General features: G+C 46.1%; 2 protein-coding genes across 5 annotated transcripts in view; one reads left to right on the plus strand and one right to left on the minus strand.

Annotated features, from left to right (window-relative positions):
- The window catches only part of LOC117730617 (FERM domain-containing protein 4B-like), a 42,197-nt gene extending 31,530 nt beyond the window's left edge, over positions 1-10,667 (plus strand). For 2 of the 4 annotated variants that reach the window (XM_034532437.1, XM_034532440.1), the window contains 13 exons: positions 2,177-2,253; positions 2,812-2,950; positions 3,942-4,086; positions 4,191-4,324; positions 4,761-4,877; positions 5,206-5,434; positions 5,610-5,666; positions 5,758-5,890; positions 6,478-6,642; positions 6,919-7,673; positions 7,788-7,926; positions 8,285-8,539; positions 9,550-9,653. In XM_034532437.1, the coding sequence (XP_034388328.1) occupies positions 2,177-2,253; positions 2,812-2,950; positions 3,942-4,086; positions 4,191-4,324; positions 4,761-4,877; positions 5,206-5,434; positions 5,610-5,666; positions 5,758-5,890; positions 6,478-6,642; positions 6,919-7,673; positions 7,788-7,926; positions 8,285-8,539; position 9,550 (2,346 nt within the window). In that variant the 3' untranslated portion in view covers positions 9,551-9,653. Of the gene's footprint in view, positions 1-2,176; positions 2,254-2,811; positions 2,951-3,941; positions 4,087-4,190; positions 4,325-4,760; positions 4,878-5,205; positions 5,435-5,609; positions 5,667-5,757; positions 5,891-6,477; positions 6,643-6,918; positions 7,674-7,787; positions 7,927-8,284; positions 8,540-8,866; positions 9,015-9,549 lie in introns of all 4 variants that reach the window. The other 2 variants (XM_034532439.1, XM_034532438.1) reach the window with 2 other exon arrangements.
- Positions 10,668-14,404: 3,737 nt separating this feature from the next.
- arl6ip5a (ADP-ribosylation factor-like 6 interacting protein 5a) lies at positions 14,405-17,706 on the minus strand. The gene is made up of 3 exons (XM_034532494.1): positions 17,441-17,706; positions 15,279-15,496; positions 14,405-14,911 (listed from the first exon to the last, which is right to left on the minus strand). The coding sequence occupies exons 1-3, from the start codon at positions 17,617-17,619 to the stop codon at positions 14,736-14,738; spliced, it is 573 nt and encodes a 190-aa protein (XP_034388385.1). The 5' UTR covers positions 17,620-17,706; the 3' UTR covers positions 14,405-14,735.
- Positions 17,707-17,708: the final 2 nt, after the last annotated feature.

Raw genomic sequence — 17,708 nt, forward strand, 5'->3', positions numbered from 1 at the left:
ATGACCAAAGCGAGGTCAAGTTTAACAAGAATCGATTTTAATCTCAAAGTTGAAGAGGTTATAATTGCAGCAAGAGACCAGGAACAAAGGAATACAATATAGTGAATTCAAGCTGCAAGTTGCTCTTCAAGAGGACTTCTTGTGATTGTGGAGACTGAGGTGTGTCACATCCTTGAAATACTTTGGCTGTGGCTTCATTAGCCTCCACATGAGAGTCCTGTAGCAGTTTCATGTAGTTACTGGCACACAGGTATGGAGTTTCTCTAATAGGAGGAATGATCCTGTGAAAGTCCTTCTAGACCTTTGTTCCAGATCTGTTGTTACAATGTAAATGATGCTAGTGATTGCGACTACAGGGTGTGAATTGGGTCTCCTCTGCCGTGTGGTGAGCTTTCTTGGAAGTGTCCTGCTGGCCGGCTGGTTCCCATTGTTCATTTAGTACCGCTCTGCATTTCACTGATAGCCTGACTATATGCGATGCCCGCAATTATAAAGATAATGTTGCTATACTTTGACAATAAACCAAACTTCCTCATTCTGTGATATCATGGACAATAGCAGTATAGCTTCCGAGTAAAACAAATCTACATTTATAGTTCACATCAAATGGAAGCTTGCTGTCAGGTTAAACATGTAGCTTGAAACTATCAGGGTTCGTGCAAGTTGTCATCGTGCACAGTGGGTTTTGTTGTTGCCTGGTTAGCTGACAGATTGTTCCCTTTGCCACATGAAAGCAAAGCAAGCCCGTGCTATTAATGATTAGACCACAGTAACAGATTCCTAGCATGTTTTCAGGTTATAGTAGATTCAGCCTCACAGCAGTGCTTTGTGTGGTATTTACAATATGAAAAGCACAGAACGTCCCAGGTGGTAGTGTAGTATTCAAAGTCTGTGCAGGAATGATGACTTATCTGCGAGTTACGGGAAGTGGAGCGGAGAAAAAATGACTTTACACAAGGTGAACACCTAGCCCTGCAAATACTTGTGTCCAACCTGCTCATCTGGTCTGACTTAAAAGGAAAAGATCTGTGTAGGAGAGAGAGAGAAGAGCAGACTAGAGCCCCGAAGGCAGCCTGAGGTATCTGTGACATCAGAGGAGGTGGGGGTGGTGAAAGGGGTGTGGTCAGCTCAGCTGAAACTATTGCAACACCTATCTGGCTCCCTGAGAACAGACAAGAGAGCATATTGTTCGAGGAAGCACTAGCCCTGTGGGAAACTCAAGAGTCGAGGGATTCAATACAAGCCCAAGAGAATTTAGCAGGGATTTGATAAGAGTAAAAGAAACCTTCACGGTAAGCCTTTCCATTGTGTCCAACTATTACCTGTTCAGCTGTTTTAAATAGACATTTAATGTTTTATTTGCTCCTAAATGTCCTCTGTAGTGTGGCGTTGTATCTGCTACATACATGCGCTCTGCCACTGTGTGAGCCGCACTGTTGTAAAGGAAGATATGTAATGTGTTTATAGTTAGTTTGCCCAGTATAAACCATACTCAGCAAATGTGTTTGTTCCGGTGGAAGTGGAGATGTGTTCACCTCGTATGATTTCTTACCCCCGGCATGGTTTCCTCTCAGGGTTCGAGATGTATAACCAGGTGTCAGGTTGTGTCCTTAGAGGACAGTGTCGGGTAAAACAAAGGTTATACGTTTTCTGCAGCGTTAATCTCAGCCCCAGGTGTCAGTCGAACAGCGAGCAGGGAAGAGTTGTTCAGAGGCAAGTGGCTCCAGGTCTGTTCTGTGAGCCCAGTTTGAGTGGAGCAGCTGTTTCATTCCGACACAGAGAAGTCCTGCCTCTGTCTCCCTCCACAGCACGGTGCAATGAGGAACTGGCCTGCCGCCTGGCACCATTCCGCTCCATGCACACGCAGCAGCGTTATGATTACACCCGTGTTAGACCAAACCTACACTTGACTGGCTGACCCTGCCGAGCCCCATTCACACCTTCAGCTGCTGTTATGTTGTTTTTCTAACGTTGCAAGTTAACCAGAAATAAATGGCTTTTCTGATTGAATTGGTGCAATCCTTTGTGTGTCAAATGCCATTTCTGTTTCATGTAGTGTAAATCCACATTTTAGTTGATAGCCCTGTGTTGGCTCGTGCACTTACTGATGTGTCATTCCTCTCTCCCCCCCCCCCCTCACCCCCCTCTCTGCCAAACTGTCTCGCTCTCTCCGCAGCTGTACCAGTGGAAGCAGTTAGAGAATTTGTATTTCCGAGAGAAGAAATTCGCGGTTGAAGTAAACGACCCACACAGGTCAGAGAAGGCAAAATCTATCTTAACTGATCTTCATAGGTCCTTTTACTGTTTTTCCCCCTGTTTTTTAGCTGCTGCTTGCTTCAGATGTCCTTATTCTACACCGTAAACAGTGTGAAGGGCATCTGCAGCCAGTGGCCCACTTTGGGCACCATGTTAATGGCTGTAGCTTTTTCTGTACAATGAGTGTTTTCTTGCTGTATAACGTCCACTTTATCACTGTAAGGTTGCTATAAGACCTCTGCCCCTCACGCAAGCTTTATTGTGGCACTGTAAGCCTCCAAAGCTGTGATTAAATCCCTCTGTCTGTTTCAAAAGGAGCTCGATGTCGCCGCTCGTTGCTCTTCAGTATATTATTACACAAACACCCACAAATTTAATTGGCCAAAGATTCTAATCTTCTTTTTTAATCTTTGATTTGCATTTTTGTTTTTGTTAATCTTAATTAAAGCCTTGTTAATCTCCCTTCAACCGTTTTGTGTTTGTATGCAGCGGTTGAACAGATTTTACTCTTGGATCAGCACAGCCACTGAGCGTCTTTCTTATTGTCCTCCACAGAAGAACAGTGACCAAGCGAACATTCGGACAGACTGGTCTGGTTATTCACACATGGTATGCTAGCCACGCGCTGATTAAAACCATCTGGGTGATGGCCATTAGTCAGCACCAGTTCTACCTGGACAGGAAGACGAGCAAAGTGAGTGTCTGTTCTCTCCCTCTTGTTAAAAACAGCCTCATACTAACCGACTTCAGCAGGCTGTGAAGCCTGAAGTCCAAAAAAACGGAGCCTCCTGTATTTCTCTTCCGGTTTGAATATGGACAGAAGTTCTGTTTAAAAAGTTGTTGTGCAAGTGTCACAGCATGGTGTAATGGTGACTGTTCATCATGTGATGCGCTGCCTGATCCGTGTGCCATGCTCGTGACTTGTGTAAATATAGGGATATGACATGTCACCAGGTTTAATGTAAATAGGTCTTGATCCTGGTGTTGAGAAATATTCATGTCCTTGGGCTATTGACGCTAAGGTAACAGGCTGTTGATTAGCTTGACTTGGAAAAGCACAACAGCATGCAATTGAGTCAAATCTTTTGTATCATTCTGCTGATATAGAAAGCAGAATAATATAGTTGTAGAGGGAGTGCCTAATATTATGCCTATTGTTGCATTTTATGTGGCTTAAGAAGAACCATATTCAACCAAAGTAAACTACAATTAAAGTATAAAGTGGGATGTTATTAGTAACATTAGTAATGTATTTTCTTACGACCGCACCATTGAGGACAAAGGTATAAGGGCACAATGTGTTCACAGCCTAGGTCCTTACTGTTGACAGTTGTCCGAATATGCCGAAGATACACTCGTGTTTGTGTTTGCGATGCACATTTGCAGAGCATTGGGGGCTATTATACTGTAATAGTGCTGTGTGATGTGCACTTTGTGGCGGAGATGGATGAGCGCGTGGCTGCAGTCAAATGAGGTTATTCAGCCACTGTCTTCCTCAAAGGCAGATGGTGTGTCAGTGTTCATCCAGGAATAGAGCCCCCCGCTGATTGATGAGAGAGCAGTACCGAGCATGCAAATGGAGCCACTGCTATCATTAAAATGAGGTGCTCACAATCCTTCCTTTACTACTCCTTTCCCATGTCATCCTCCTAACTCCCCCCCCACCCCCCCACCCCTCCTTACAGTCAAACATGTCCACAACCAGGAGTTCAGGAGATATCGCCATGGACCTCACAGAGATCTGCGCCCCGCGGATAATCACTAAACTGTCCAGCATTGAGAGCAGAGACCAGCTTATCATGGCCAGCAACGGCAGCCTCATCTCGGCAGGTAAGCAGAGAGTTCATCGACTAATGGCTTCTGCTCCACATCCGAGTGATGAGTGATGATTGAGTGCTATAATTTGTAGTTAATCAGATGTCCACATATTCCAGGTTCCGCTGACTCCGAAGTCAGCGAGCAGCAGAATAAAGAGAAGGTCGCCAAGTTGAAAAAGAAAGAAAAAAACCTTCAAGACACACTGGCGCAGAAAATTGAGGAACTGAAGAAGATCTGCATGAGAGAAGCTGTGAGTTATTCAATTCAGTTTATTTTGTATAGCCCAAAATCACATATTACAAATTTGCCTCAGAGGGCTTTACAATCTGTACACAACATACCTGTCCCAGGACCTCACATCGGATCAGGAAAAACTCTTTGACAGGGAAAAAAAAGGGAAGAAACCTTCAGGAGAGCAACAGAGGAGGATCCCTCTCCCCGGATGGACAGAAGCAATAGATGTCATGTGTACAGAATGAACAGCGTTACAGTTACAACACATTCAATGAATATGACAGAAATTATGAATAATGAGTAGCAGGCATGGACCACCAGATCTCCCTAATCCATGAAGGAGGAAGAGAGGAGGGGCATCAGCAGTTATCTCTCTTGTTCTGTTTCTCTCCAACGGCGTTTAGAAATGTCAACACTCTCAGCTGACGGTTGGTTGTGGTTCTCATTTGCAGGAGCTTACGGGCAGATTGCCTAACGAGTATCCCTTGGCCACAGGGGAGAAGGCGCCTCACATACGCCGGCGTGTCGGGACAGCCTTCAAGCTGGATGACCTCTTCCCCTATGATGAGGTTTGTATCGCTGTTGTTGTGCTGTGATGTATTTCCGACCATTTAGATTATTTGACTTTTTGAAATGAGGCTTAAGAGTTTAACATGCGGTTTGAGGCTTACATTGCGTAATGCTTTTTTCGTGAAACATTTGTTGTCCTTTTAAGCCGGTTTCCATCAGCAATTCAATTGGTAAAAATGAATCGGAATATAAATATGAAATGTGTGGGCACACTGAAAATGAAATGCTTGAAGTCTGTTGCCCTGCTTCGAGTATTGCCGATGAAAGGATCCGCACTCTATTTTCGGGAAACTCCCTGCTAACGGAGCGCTGCGTGTTCCCCTGCAGGACCCGCATCTGAGGAATCTGGAGAGCATGTTCGCCCTGCAGCAGAAGATCGTGGAAGCGGCCATCAAGTTATCCAATGAGGGCGACCTCTGCAAGACGGTGAAGAAAAAGAGGAGAAACAACTGTCTGGATGCAATGAGGAAGCTGGAGGAGATCGAGAAGGAGATCAACGCCTACAGGATCAAGAAAGGAAAGAAACCCACCCAGAGAGCCTCGCTGATCTTTGCAGGTAGATGTCATCAACAACAGCAGTTAAACCCCTCTAAAGGCTACGCTTCTTAAAAATTCTAAGAACTGAGCATTTTTGATCAGTTGTAGTTGTTTTTTAAAAGTCTGTCACTTTCTATGAAAGTGGAATATCAGAGGCGTCTCTGAGGACCGTTTTCTCTCTCTTCTGTTCCCAGATGATGTCAACCCTTCAGAACTCAGCTCTCTGTCTGACAGCCTCACACTGGATGATGGTACGTGCCCAGACACAGCCGTGTGCTCACTCTCCCCCCATTTGCTGCATTTTAGATCCATTTTAACCAATCAATCACTTTTATCTCCCAGACGATGAGCTCAGTTCCCAGAGGCAGCGGTCCAGATCGATTCAGTATTCCCCGAGACCACACCACGCTGGTACTCTGGACATCCACTACAACGACAGACGGGGCTCTGCCAATGACCAGCATGCCGACAGCAGGTATTCAGCTACCACTGCCACTCATGAAATGTATTAATGTATGAATTTTCAGTGTGTGTCTGACATTTGTTTTTGTAGACGCACTAAGCGTGGAGCTAGTACAGACCTGTATAGTCGATCCAGCGCTGCATTCCTGCCAGTCTCCTCCTCCCTCCTGTTTCCTGCCTCTCCAACAATCTCCCTCTTATCAGCACAACGCGCCGACTTTAAAAATAGATGGAAAAAAAACATGTCGCTGCCTGTGAAGGAGCAGACAACGACTCCAAGCAGAGAGCAGAGAAGAAAGGGGGGAAACAGGAAAGTGGCCCTGGAAACGTGGTTTAAATGGCAGCTACTTCATGGGTGTTTACAAAAATGATGTGGCCGATTTAATCTAATTTTGAGCAGCCATAATGTTGCATGAAAAGAAATACCGATGGATTATGTAATGGCAATCATTCAGGTGTAAGTGATGACAAAAGTGCTGCATACACGCAAACCCCAGGTTTGTTTTTCTACTTCTGCTTCAGTTTTGAGAGCAAATGAAGAGACGGAATAATAACAAGCTCTGACCTAAAGAGAAAACAATGTTCTTATCCGCGTTCCAGATTAAATTACGGCCACGTCCAGGAATCACTCCACTGCAGTCACAGCGATGCCTTATCAAGCCACAGCAGCCCGTATAAACCGACTTCCAGACAGCCACATGATGCCCGCAGCATGCCCGCCACCCCCCTCCTCACCCGCAACGCTTACAGCAGCACCCAGCTAAGGTAGGGCCCTGATTCATCACTGTAATTGTTTATTTGATTTAGTGTTACCTTTTATAATATATTTAAATATCTGCCTCATTGACAGCCCTTGGAGACAATTATACACCAATCGTGCCATTCATATCCTGGTTGTGCATGTGTGTGTGCGCCCTCTTCAACACATCTATTAGAAACCACAGTCTGTTTGCCGACAGCTAAATGAATGAAGACGAAAAATAGCAACACATGTTTGGCTTTTAATGAAACGGCTTTTAATTATTGTTTTTTAAATCGTAGATCAGAAGATGCTCCACAACATTTCCGCCAGCGCAGCGGCAGTCTGGAGTCCCAGTCTCAGCTCATGACAGAGGCCGAGCCCCCCGTGCCAACGTTCCCCTTCTCCCCAGCCCGACGCAGCAACAGCACTGAGGTCCTCGATGACGGCTCCTCCTACACAAGCCAGTCCAGCGCCGAGAACAGCGTCCCCGGCAACCACAGGCGCAGAGCCCGCGGCCGCCACAGAAAAGACCTGTACGCCAACACGGGCAGCATGCCCAACCTGGCTCAGCCGGACACACGCTGCTACGCCTACCAACCACGGGCCAGACCCACCACGACGGCTTACTACGTGACGGGCTATCCCAGCTACGCCGACCCGGAGCCTTACTCCAACGGAGCCTACATGTACGACGAGATGGAAGGACACTACAACGTCAACCCCTCGTACCACCTCGCCCCGACAGGGTACCACAGCCACGACATGCACAGTCACTACGGCACAGATGAGATGGACGGCAGGTCGCAGAACCCCTACGCCACGCTGAGACCACCCAGGAACCGCCAGGCGCCCCGCGGCAACGAGCCTGTCATTAAGAACGTCCAGAAGGCTTTGGTGGCCGAGCACTTGAGGGGCTGGTACCATCGCAACGCCGCACCCAAACAGGCAGCGTACAACTACGACTACGACCGAGGCTCTCAGCAGAGCCTGGGCTATCAGACCATGCCTGCACCACACCACAGCCACAACAGCAGGAACATCTCCTACTCCTCAAGTGAGATCACTACACCCTGTATTGCAGTCTCTAGTGCGTTATGTTGTTATCCTTGGTTTCACATGTAGGTGGGTCAGTTGCTGACAAGTACCATTTGTTTTGTTCCTTCTCCAGTGTCCTCGGTGTCCTCTCGCGGAAACTGGCGAGACCACATGAGTGTTGGTGGTGGTATGTCGGAATACGACGTGCCTGTGCACGCTCCGCAGTCCTACTCCTACAGCACAGCCCCCTACAGCCACTCCGCCCACAACAGGTGAGAAAACAAAAACATGGCCTCAACTCATCTCCTTATCCAATAAGCCACTCCCTGATCCTACTCATCCTGACCTAAGCACTACTGTTTAATTACCTAGAATGGGTGGAAATATAAGCTGCCATTCGGGTCTGTTGTCTCTTTTACGCACAACAATATTGTGGACTGATGTATAGCCATTGTTACCTTTTCGCGATCGCAAGTTAGGGAATGAGAAAGCGCCATTGTGCTAAACATGACAGCCTGGCTAAGCAGTAGGATTATAGGATCTGTGCAGCCTGCGGTCAGTTCCTCCTCAGGGCTTAAGGCTGGTTCTGCTCTCCTCCTTAACTGTCCACTGGCCCCTGCTTTCTTATAGATATGACGCCTCCCCGCCTTTTAAGGGCTTCTGGCACAGCCCCGATGGCCGGAGGCACTGTGCCGTTTTCCCTGCTAGTTCTTCCTCCTCGGCTTCCTCCTCCACCTCTTCCCTACCCTCCTCCTCCTTTTCCCCGTTATCCTCCACCTACTCCCCCGGCTGTCGGGTCAGACAGGTGGCCTCCAGCCCCGCGCAGCCTCAATCCTCCAGAGGGCACAAGCTAAATAAGGGGTCCTTTGCTAAAGGTAGTTCATAGTAAGTAAACAGCAACGGCCGGAGCCTGTGCGTTTGCTTCCTTCAGTTTGTCTGCAACGTGACTTCGTAGTCTGCTTGTTGATGTTTTGAAGTGAACTTTGCATTTTGAGATGTTTGACTGGCCTTTCTTTTATTGTCATGTATGATGAAGTAACTGCATGGCTTTTAAAAAAACATAAAATAATAATAAACATGCCTGCCCTACTTCCTCTTCCAGCTGGCATAATGTGCCTGACACCGTTTGTTTGCCTTCCTCTTGGCCCGTGCAGAGACTCCCTGCCCATGTGCTGCCACTCACCCTTGACCTTTGCCCCCTCTCATGCGCAGATGTCCCCCAGAGTTTGAGTGGCGGAGCAGTGATAGGATGGCGTGCCCCACGGGGCCTTTAGAGAGGTGTGGTGCTGTTGCCTATGCTACTGACCAGGAAAATTAACCCCCCTCCCCCCCAATTATCAGTCACAGCACAGAAGAATAGGTGAGAGACGAGATTGTAAAACTTCCCCACACGGTTATCATGGTGATGGTGGTGTGTCTTTTTTATATATATATATATATATATATATATATATATATATATATATATATAAATCTATGTGGCAGGGACTAACGGAACGCTCCAAATCATTTCACATTGCTCTGGCTGATGTTTGCTTCTTTACTCTGGGGGTCTTGCGGTGGTGGGACAGCGCTTGTGTGGCAGAGGAAAAAAAGTGGCCTCTGAATATCGTCGCATTTGAAGGCTATGCTTGTGTTTTAATGTCTGTGTGCATCTGCTGTGTTGTCGGTTGAGAATAGTTGACCCTGGGTTTTACGATTGATATTAACATGCCTGAAACACATGAGGTAACTAAGTACTTTTCTTCTTTCGTTGAGTTTCCCAGACTCGGCACTAACAAGCTGATTTGACAGCTCAGGGTTAATTCATTCTCAGCCCCGTAGTTAACCAGTCACAAGCTACATTCAGTTCGCCACCTCGTCTAACGCGTTTCATTCCTGTGTGTCTGTTCCAGATCCTCTATAGACGTCAGCCAAGTGGACTCGCACATCAGTCACCAAATGCACACTGACCTGGAGCCCGAGGACCAGATCCAATGGCACGAGGACTCAAAACCGGGAACAATAGTGTAGTTGCCTGTCTGTCGATTGGGCTGTATTCGTTTTTTTCACCATGACCAAGTTGTCATTGTGCCTTAGACTGCACTTACCTGTTTTTTCCTTTCCAAGAGGATCCAAAGAATGAAGGAACTTGACCGTTTAAAGGAATCGGAGTCCTCTCGTTTTCTGTTCTCTTGAATGCAAAAGCCAAACCGACCCACAACCTAGTGATCACACCAAAACCCAACGGGAGCGTCGTCGTTGCTGGATTGCGAGTTGTTTTGTGGTGATGGCCCTTTGTGCACTGACACTATACCAGGACCTGCTGCTGCGGACCGTGTGGTGTAGGCCGAAGGGATTGTGGACTAAAGATCTCCAGTGTTTCTCTGTCGAGAGTTGGGCTTCACAAACCAAGGACTAGGACTGTCTCTGTGAGCATAGTGAGCCACAATGAACAATGCTTTGCCCATGTATGAACACTGTAACCATGAAGGATTGGACAAGCTTTGTTAAGGACATTATAAAAAAATGAAGGATTAAACTCATTAAAAATGAGTCAGTAAGATGGCTACTTCCTGATGAGCCAGTTGTATCATTGCATAGCTTGTAACTACCACAGTGTACTCTTGATTGTCATTTACAAAGTATTCAGTCTATCTCACTGTCAGTACTTGCAATACAATTGAGCCAAATACTACCGTTTGAGTATTACCTGAAGTAACAAACTTTGATATCACTGCCACATCTGATCGGTCACTGCAGAGAGACAGACATTCCCGTTTCTAACATTTAATTGTAACATGGTTATTTCATCCATGCTGGAAATCATGGACTGGTGCTCCAAGTTTCTTGTAAGAAAGGGCAGCCGTATGTAAATGTTGGTATTGTAAATACACTGGTTCCGTCTTTTTTTTTTTCAAGAGCGTTTTTATGTATTTGAAAAGCATGTAATATATAGTAAGCAACTGATGTTAAGCTGGTTCTTAGTAATTTGTAAAATTGCATTTGTTTGAATTAAAAAAAAGAAAGCAAATCCGCATTTGAATTAGTTGTTTAGTTTTGAGGGTCATATTTATTCATGAGGACAGTGTGCACACTCTGAAACTTTGAAACCTCACCCATCGGAGTGCAGGAAAACAGGATTTAAATCCATTCAATTAGGTAATTGAATGTCTGTTCAGCCAGTTTAATTAATGAAATTAGGTTTGAAGAAAGCAGTTATTGTCACCACTTAGAGGGAAATACCCTAATAACCTAAAGTCTTATTCACATTGTATTGCTCTGAGAAACAGACTCTCGCAGCGGCTTAGACTGCTGGTCTTGGTAAACTGGAACACATGAATACATTCTCCAGTGCGGTGTGTTCAAGGAGGCAGAATATAGTTGTGAAGAGAACTGAAGAGCGCTGGAACGCCGCCCCAGTTTAGTTTTTTTTCCTTCTTTTTTTTTTTTTTCTTTTCACGCTTGTATGCCGAGCTACAATCAGACGTGGACGAGGGCTAATTATGAATAAATTATCAGCTTTTAGAGACGCTCTCCTGCTGCAGAGCTCTGTCGCTCGGCTGTTCTGTTCCCACCGGCTGCTGCTGCTGCGTTTCCAGGCTGCTTTTCTGTGTCCTTGAGCCGTAGAAAACCGCCCCAACCAGTCTTTAAAGGCTGTCACACCCGTTATGAGCTATAACCTGTTCTTCTGTCCACCCTGTGAATGACAATCCGGTGGTTACTAACACAGAACCCTCCCTGTAGGCATCCATGTTGTAAAACCTGCTGTACACACATGCTACCCCCCCCCCTCCTATTACCATCCCCCTCCTCCCTCAACCTGTAGATTATCCTTTAACCCTTCACCTCCTTTTCCCTCCCTTCCTTCCCTAGCCGGGACTCATTTTCTATGAGAGTGTCCTGCCTCTGCTTCCCTCTCTGTGAAGGCCACACAGTTTGAGCAGCTTTACTTGCTCGCCCGCGCCCCTCTGTGTTTTTTGCTTCTTGAGAGAGCTAAGGGGAGGTCTCGGACGCTTGCAGCTCCTTGGCTTTACCCGAGGGCGGTGTGAGGGTAGTGGGGGGGGGGGCGTTCTTTCCAGCTGTCTCCCTCTGTCTCTGCTGCTTCGCACCAGCTGCAGCCAGACATCAGGCGAGCCTGCTCCAGCTGACACTCGACTCCATAAACAATGGGCTCCTATCTGCTTTCCCCTCATCTGACACGCTGCAGAACACAACGAGTTACTGGATGCTGCTCTTTACAGTAAAATCCATTTTTGACAATCCTATGAAGGAAAGGTAATTATACAGCTGCTTGTGTTTCAACATGAGCGTTTGGGAACTTAAAGGAACAGTGTGTAGCATTTAGGTGTGGAGGGGGTGTGGGGGGGTGTGGGGTCTCTTGGCAGAAAGGGAATATAATATAGGTATGTCGGAGCCTGCCGCCATGTTTCTACAGTAGCCCTGAAGGGACAGACCAAACACTGGCTCTGGGTAGGGCCCTTTTAGGTAGTGAAAGCAGGCCCAAAAGGACTTTTTCCCATAAACTTACATTGGGAAGGAGAGGTCCGTAACTCAGTAGATCTTTTTTTCAAGGTAAATAAACTACTCAGTATGAACACGTGAATAGCCCCTGTATAATTTATTAGGTTGTAAAAGGCACAATAGCCCAATCCGGAGTTAATTGCCTTCCTCTGTGAGCCTTAAAACGGGGCCGGCCCACAAACTGTATAAGAAGTGGACGTATTTGTCGTGGCGTCCCCTATTGGTTTGTGGACTGCCGTTACGAAGCATCGAGTTCGCAATCTTGGAATACGGTTCGCCACGTGAGTGATGTACGGCTCTGGTAGCGGCAGCGACCTGTCAATCACAGTAAGCCCCGCCCTAAAGCATACTCTGCTTTATGGTCTATTTGACTCTAAATGGACCATAATTGACTAAATGAACATCATGCTGTATTGAACAAGACTTGAAACTAGAGATTGAAACCATAAACTCAAGTTCACAATGTTTAGTGAGGTAATAAATCAAGTGAGAAGTAGAGTTATTTTCTCATAGACTTTTATACAATTAGACTTCTTTTTTGCAAGCAGAGTCGCCGCCCCCTGCTGGTCAGAGAGAATACGCGTTTTAAGACACTTTCTCGTTGGCTTCACTCGGTAGAACCGGATTTTGCGGCCTTTTAAAAGGAAAGCACGGGGTGAATTTCTCTTTCTATGCGGATGATATGGGACGGTTGACGAGCTAACATAAGGAGACCCGCAAAGGTCACCGCCTGTCATCATTAACGTGTCACATGATCATCTGTAGCGTGGGCCCAGGCAGCCACATCTGCTCACCGACAGGCTGTTTTGAGTTATGAGGCTCGCTAACCGGCTCGTTCGGGGCAAAAGCCAAAGCCTCTCAGGCAAGCTGAAGGATCAGAGGGGGTCAACCCAGAGGCAGCGGCCTGTGTGCATTGTGCAGCATCAACAACATGAAGTATTGTATTAAACATTAAACTAGACGACTCCCTGCCTCCACGCCTGTTTTTTTAAAATTCTGTAGCGGAAACTAAACGGATGTTGCAAGTCACAAGCACGCACGCCGCCGTTTCTTAGCACCTGGGGCAGAAACAGTACACAGGTTTTGTTTTTGTGTCCCATCCACGGACCTCTGTTGCCTCACCGAGGTTTACCTTCGGAAGCCATTGTGATCATTTCACAACGACAACTTGGTTAATTAGTGTCGACCAGTGCAACAACACTGAGAATGGTTTCCGTGTTGTTTTGTGTGTGTGTGTGTGTGTGTGTGTGTGTGTGTGTGTGTTTGAGAGACTTCCTTTCCTGGATTACACGCTCATCCAGGAGAAACCGCGCACCTGTTGGGCGTGCGGCAGTGCACACGTGTCGGTCGGATCCTGACAGCAGCTGCAGCTGAACAAGGGCCTCCACTGTGCCCTCGGAGACATGACTTTACTTGAGTTTATTGCCACCAGCGCTCTGGTTCACTCCTCAATATGGATGGAGATGAGGCACCGCAGGAGAGGACATAAATCACTAGTGTGGGGGGGGGGAGCCTTGCAGCTCAAGTCAAAGTTAAACTGGAGAGCCACTTGGATACTGTTACACCCGAGAATGCAGAGGTCATCAGAAGATAAATACCTCACGAGGAAATGATGCTGCCTTAACGTGTCTTTTTGAAAGCAAAGGGTTAACGTGGACACGTTTTATTATGCCCATCATTCTTATGGTCATGTTTCCCCCCACCCCCTCATCCGCTTGCCACATAACCAAATGAGAGGGCATTATGTTCCACAAGGATTCTCGTTATCTGTAGCCAATTTCAAATGGAATCCAATAAAACAATGTTTTCTTTTTTTTTTTAAAGCAGCTGGAAGAAGCTGACGCAGCGAAAACTAAACACAGGTTTTTGGAGGTGAATCCACTCTGTCACTGTGGAGCGCTCAGCTCTCTATAATCTACTGCAGCCCATTGATTAGCATTGAGGTAAGTGGAGAGGAAAGCCAAGTTAGCCAATCCATCACCCAGGGGGCTTTGTCAAGATTGAGCGGTCAGGGGTGCAGGAGGAATACTGATGGCCAATGGGTTAAGACCTCGCACTCCTTTGAAGTTTTCATTTCCAATATTGACACAGTGGTGTGGAATATTACATGAAAGCAGTCCTTTCTCTTTCATTCTGCGTGAACATAAAGTTTGGTTTGTTTCTATTCGACGTGCATACTTCAGTAAACTTTCAGATGTTAAGTGAGGAGACACTGTTCCAAAAAAACCTCAAACGATGCAGACCTGGCAGTGTGAGAGGCACGCACATTTTATTCTTTGTTACAAAGAGACACAATTTTCAGTTGGGGAGTAGGCCGACAGGGGCCGACGGTTGTTTCTCACACTGATTGAGCACAGATATCAGAGTCCGCATTCTGTGTTTCACGTGAACACCGACACGTTGCATAGCGGAGACGTGAGGGCGCCGTCATGGCCCGACAAGTTATAAGTGGGGTGACAGATACCCTGATTAAAGATTACGATTGTTCCTTTTTAAAACGCACACGCGCACACACACACACACACACACACACAAAGTCCAGATCTTTGGAAAAAACACACAAGTGCACAGAGTCCAGTCACTCCTTCAGTTTTTCCTCCAGAAGGCTGTGGATCTTTTGGAAGTTCTCCTCCTGCTGACCCAGAGCCTCCAGCAGAATGCCCATGGGTGACCTCTTCAGCCCGGCTCCCTCGATCTTGTTCTCCAGCTTATTCTTCATGTTGCGGAGGCGAAAGGAAGCGTGCGCAAATATCACTGTGGAAAGCAGATGCAAAGAAGAGAAACGGTTAATGTTTCGATATGCTCGGCGAAAAACAAAGCTATAAACTTTTCTTAGCGTCAGACTGGGAGAGCATCAGGCCTTTGAAGATCTGGAAGAGTTCAGTCCAAAACATGTTTTATTGATTTTTGAAAGAACCTACGATTCATTTCACAACACGAATGCACTGATGAACTCTCACTGATGATATCTATTTGATCTAGTTCATCTTCATATCATATTATCATAAAACATATTTATTTAGCTGATTAGTTTTACATTTGTATCTTTACTCCCACCCTCCCCTCAGAAATGATATCGCAGTAACAGGAATATATTATATTTTACGTGCTTAAAACTCACAAGCCAGGGGTAAAGTGACGGCTGTCATGAACACCATGACGCTTCCCAGCATGGAGATCAACAAGTAGCTGGCGACCATGATGGCGACCACGAAGGCCGTGGGATTGTGCCTCTTGAGGTTGCTGATTGCAGCTCTGTTCTCTCCGGCCCACACCGAAGCCAGGAAGATGGCCGACACCACGGCCATGGCGGTGAACATCCCCAGAGGGTTCAGGAACCTGCGGGGCAGCGACACGGTACACATGGGAGCAGAGGGGTCAGTTTGTGGTACAATCTGTGTGTGGTCACTGGCTCCCCCAAGTGGTCAGACGCTGTTAGTACAACAACAAGACACGTATTAGCATGCGGTCTGTTCTCATTCAAACAGGGCAGGACCACAGAGGGACATCTGAACATCTGGAGATTATTTGTTTAATAGTTTCGCTATTTTTTAAATATGTTATAGACAAAAATCATTAATCCACGAATTGGGAAAGATTATCGCCAAATTCATCCACATTGAAAATAGGCTTTAGTTGTAGCACTGATCCCCCCCCCCCCCCCCCCCCCCAAACCTTATTTAGTTCCAAAACAGGACATTAAAAGTTCACTGCTGCAATAACAAACATGTTTTTAAATAAAGCTAACCGGTGTTGCTCCAACAGGTGTTTTACATCAGGACTATAACCTCACATCTACTACTTCTCTCCCTGCCTGGACAGATGGCTTGGATAGAAAATAAATGCAGCCTTGGCATGACTGCATGTAAAAATACATGTTTGTAAGAACATCCCTTTAATTCCTTTTGAAAGCATGGTGACCATGATATGCTCTGAGCAGGACACGGACAAGTGAATTTGCCAATGCGGCCTAGTGACAAACTATGTTTTTATACAATACTGTTTCTAAATGACCTCAAAAGATATCTTTCACATATTTGCTAGTATCAATATATCTGTGATAAGCTTATATCAAAACAAAAATTGTATACATTACTGACACTATATAAAAACTATCTCTTCACTCATCATGTGGGAAGATTTCCTTTTCTTGGATTGGGTTGGAAACCTCTCCTGAACCGCTTCATCTGCTGCATCTGTGTTGGGAAACTGCTGTTGTCTCTTCATAGATGTTTTAACCACATGGTTACCCATAAAAACGCAGCTGAGTTGGTGTGTCCCTTTTACTTGTGACTTCCTATTGATTACAGTCACAGGTTGTGTTCCTCTCTGCACATCACACACACACACACACACACACACACACAAAGTGAACCTGCCGACACAGCGGAAACAGTAACAATAACTACTACAAGGCTTTATGAAACCAGTGAACTGACGTGTTAAAGTTCATCCTTGTTGGTTTCATGTCATGACTCAATATGGACTCATTGAGAAATGATCCCTAATCAGGGGGGACAGGGGCAGCTGATTAAGCTGCTGTTTCCCCCACTAGGGTGCTCTCCAGCAGCTGACACCATAGCAACGATATGTCATCATACAGGTCAGCGGACAGACCATGACAGGGCCTTGCTATTTTTAGGAAGCTGGGATTTAGTTGGAACCAAAGCGCCGACCAGAGCCAAGAGATAATTCCTAAATTTAACCGATCTGATTAAATCTACCTGGTATCTATCATCAGATAATAATAATAATTGCTTCAGTAAGGCAGTCTGGGGTCAGAAGTTGTGCTTCAGGTTGATTTTGGTTATCTTACTGTATATGGGTCAGGGCCCCATATTGATTAATTTCAATGTGCTTCCACGTGATTACATCATAGGAGCCTCATGTCATTGTATTGTAACACTTTTATATTAATAATCACGGATTAATTATTAATCAGTTTGTCATTTCTACATGAAGGGGGTAACAAACTGGATCAAAGTTCCCGTGTTGAGACACACTGACAATGCAGGACAGTAACGCTACGTCACTTTACAGCAGGAACTATATATGATATTTCCTTTATTGTTTATGGGACTTCTTTCTGCAGCCCGTCTGCGTCCTCATCTTTAATCCCTTTAAAAAAGGTACGGGTTACATCCACGGTTACACTAACAGGGCAGCCATCGCAACAAACGGCGAAGAGCAACTCCAACAACCTGAACAGTCGCCCACCATTTAGCCGAAAATAACTATAACAAGCTTCTGCTGTATGTTCATTAGTTACCATATGTAACTTACCCTACAACCAGGAAAACAGCGATGGCCAGAGCCAAATAATTAGTTTGATAATAAAGCAGGTTGTTGACAACTCGGTTGTTCCATTTAGCCAAATCTTTGCCGTCCGGTTTCGCGAATCTTTCCGAGCCGGGGTAGAAGTCGTCCCACGGTCTGAGCGGCGTCAGCTCCACTTTAGCCATTTGCCTCCAGTTCCGTTCCCTAGTCTGACAGCACGGTACCCGCTTCACCAGCCGGAAAAGTCACCCAAAGCGACACAAGTAAAGTCTCG

This window comes from Cyclopterus lumpus, chromosome 5 (genome assembly GCF_009769545.1).
Source record: "Cyclopterus lumpus isolate fCycLum1 chromosome 5, fCycLum1.pri, whole genome shotgun sequence".
NCBI lineage: Eukaryota > Metazoa > Chordata > Actinopteri > Perciformes > Cyclopteridae > Cyclopterus > Cyclopterus lumpus.